General features: G+C 62.2%; 1 protein-coding gene across 1 annotated transcript; it reads left to right on the top strand.

Annotated features, from left to right (window-relative positions):
* Positions 1-1,893: 1,893 nt before the first annotated feature.
* On the top strand, positions 1,894-2,218 carry MNEG_13156 (hypothetical protein; the record flags this gene model as incomplete). The annotated part of the gene is made up of 1 exon (XM_014038371.1): positions 1,894-2,218. A coding segment is annotated over one exon (325 nt), but the record flags the coding sequence as incomplete, so codon positions are not given.
* Positions 2,219-2,790: the final 572 nt, after the last annotated feature.

Genomic DNA, 2,790 nt, shown 5'->3' with positions numbered 1-2,790 from the left:
CACACCAAAGTCACCCGCGAGCGGGCCGTGGGCCGAGAGGCAGCGCCGCGCGCAGCGTGCGAGTTGCACGTAGGGGCTGATGCACACGGGGCCGCGCTGGCTGTGCCTAGCTCTTGAGAGCGATAACACTGTACTTTATGCTACTGCGATCGCTCTGTCGGGCTCGACAAGCCGTTCTACTCGCCGGCAGCCCCACACTTGCACTACGATGAAGCCGGGAACGACCAGGTGGTGTGTGCAAAGTGGCACGGAGACGTGAAGGATGCTTTTGATATTGCTTGTAATCATACGCGCCCTTGATTACGAGTATCAGCCACAAATGACACTTGTCACCCCACCGTGGAGCAAGTTGAAAAATCGTCTCGGACCACCGAGTGTGCTTGAAAGCTTGATATAGATTGAAAATAATCATGCTTTGAGCCGTGCAAAAGCCCCTCAGCGCAATATCAAGCTGGAATTCTGCGATCATGCCACGCGGCGTGGCGAACATCCACATGAAACTTACTTTGATATTATAGCTGGTCATCTGAGGGCTGTACGCGTTGCAAGCAGCGGGGCCAGCACTCTCGTGTTTGGCTTCGAAACGGGCAGGCCGGGGTTGAAGGGCGCGAGCACAGCGTCGCAAAAGTCTGTATGTACTTAATCCTTAGGCACACGGCGGTTGCAGGCCGACAAAGCTGAGGGCAACTGCAGGCCTGGTGACCTGTTGGCAACCACAACTGTCCCGGCCAACTGTCCATGGGATGACTGGCGCACATCTCAACAGCGATTGATGACTCTGCACTGATCACTCCTGGCAAGATTGAACCACGGCAGAATGTGGGAGGGGGCAGCGACACAAAATCAGCTGCCTTATCAGTGGCACCTGATAGTGGCAGACCAGGTGTGGGTTGCAAGCAAACACAAGCCCGGTAGTGAAACAGGCTGTGCTTGCGACCACAAACTGGGTTTACGTACTCATCAATGCTGCCGCTGCTTGTCAATGTGGTCGTGTAGACGGCCTGTACATATGACCTTTGTGACAAACGAGACCAACAATGGCCTATCATAAGACATGGGACGGCAAGCCAGCGCGGCCAACTGCGCGCATATCTTTGTCAGTGGAGACTTACAAGGTTTGATGTTGATATTCAGGGTAGGTTGCATGCAGGACACTGCAACTCGGTGTCACAGGTCGAGATGTGCTGGCTTGTTCGATCACGTTCGTGGCAGCTGGCACTGCGCACATGACCAATTGCTTGCGAAGCCCCCTGGTTCTGAGAGCATGCAAAGGCACGTGCGCAGAGCACACACGCCAGCGGTTGGCATCTTGCCCACTCCATTGCCGCAGCACCACGGAGACGCTGCGGGCGGTTGAGCCCAGTGCCGCACGGTCTGCCACAGCTTCCGTGCGTCACCACGGCTCCAGGATGATGGGCAACAAGATTCTTTGCTATCACACCCTTCGCCGCTGAAATTTGGCACCCGTGCATGGCCCCCGGTCCGCTGACCGCAAGGAAGAGTGGCACTGCGCAACAGGCTGAGCGGTCACGCCTTGCGGGCAGCACCGAAGTCTATCAACGTCAGAGCGTGTTGTCGGCAATCGTTTCGTTCAAGTTTTCAACAATTATTCTTGCGAGTCATCTTGTCGACGCTCGCTGTGCCTGCAGATTGTGCCGCGCAGACTGTGCTCGTCGTCGCGCGGGCGGCCTCTGGTTATTACGCATTTGGCGCATTCTTTAGCAGCACTCTCGTTACACCAACCACGCACCTCGTGCAGAACGTCGTCGCCCGTCACACGCAAGCCGTGTGCTCTGCTGCGCTGCAGTGTGCTCTCCCAGTGGCCAGTGATGCGTGTGGTTCGCTGACCCAGGACCGGCTCGCCCAATCAGGCAGTAGTGCGTACCGGCTGACATGGATCTATTTGGGTCCTGGGGCAGTTCAGCAGACGCCCGCAGCGGCTGCAGGCACGGTGCCGCCCGCATCAAGCGCCTCGCCCCTGTGCAGTGCGGCGCAGTGTGGGGCAGCCATCCCTGCGGCCTCCTCGCGCCCCACCAGGGCAGCGACGCGCCCAGCGACCCGCAGGACTCGGCAGTCGACTGCCAGCCGCCCCCGTTGCCGCAGCAGCCGGGGCGGCTGCGCTTGAGGGCACGCGCTTTGGGGGCCGTCGAAGCTGCGAGCCCGGGGAGCTGTGGCGCGCGCGGCGGCGGTCTGGTGGACCGGGGGCCCTCCATGGCTGGTAAGCACGGGACCGCACCTTGTGACTGCACGCAGCTTTGACTGCTTTGACTGCTTTGACTGGCGGGCTCCTTGGGATGTGCAACGGGCCTCGCGGCGCGCAGCGGAGGGGGCCGACGCGAGCAGCAAACGGGACAGCAGGTCTCTGCGCCTGCATAGACCTGCGTGCCACCCTGCGTGCCACCTTGCAGCTGAATCGCCAACCCGTGGCGCCCCCGCTCCCTCCGGCATGAGCGGCAATGATACCCGAGCACTCTGCCTCATTCCTACCACCCATTTACACCCCCCTCGCGCTCATGATGCTGTTGGGCCCTGCGCTCCCGCTCCTCCAGGCCGCGCAGTGCTCGTCGTGTCTGGCCTGGGTGCCGGCGGCTCGGCGGAGGCCGCGGTCGCGCTGCCCCCCGGCCTGCGGCTCGCCGCCGCAGACAGCGGCAAGCTTGACCTGCGCCTGCAGCTGCTGGATATCTCTGCCGCCTGGCACGCCCCCGGCGCCGCCGCGCGCCGCGGCGCCCGCGGCGGCCCCGGGCCGTCCGCGGAGCTGCTGCCGGCGCGCGTGCCCGCCGCCGGCTGGGC

Source organism: Monoraphidium neglectum (genome assembly GCF_000611645.1).
Source record: "Monoraphidium neglectum strain SAG 48.87 unplaced genomic scaffold scaffold03658, whole genome shotgun sequence".
Lineage (NCBI taxonomy): Eukaryota > Viridiplantae > Chlorophyta > Chlorophyceae > Sphaeropleales > Selenastraceae > Monoraphidium > Monoraphidium neglectum.
This window is presented reverse-complemented; position numbering and strand designations above follow the sequence as displayed.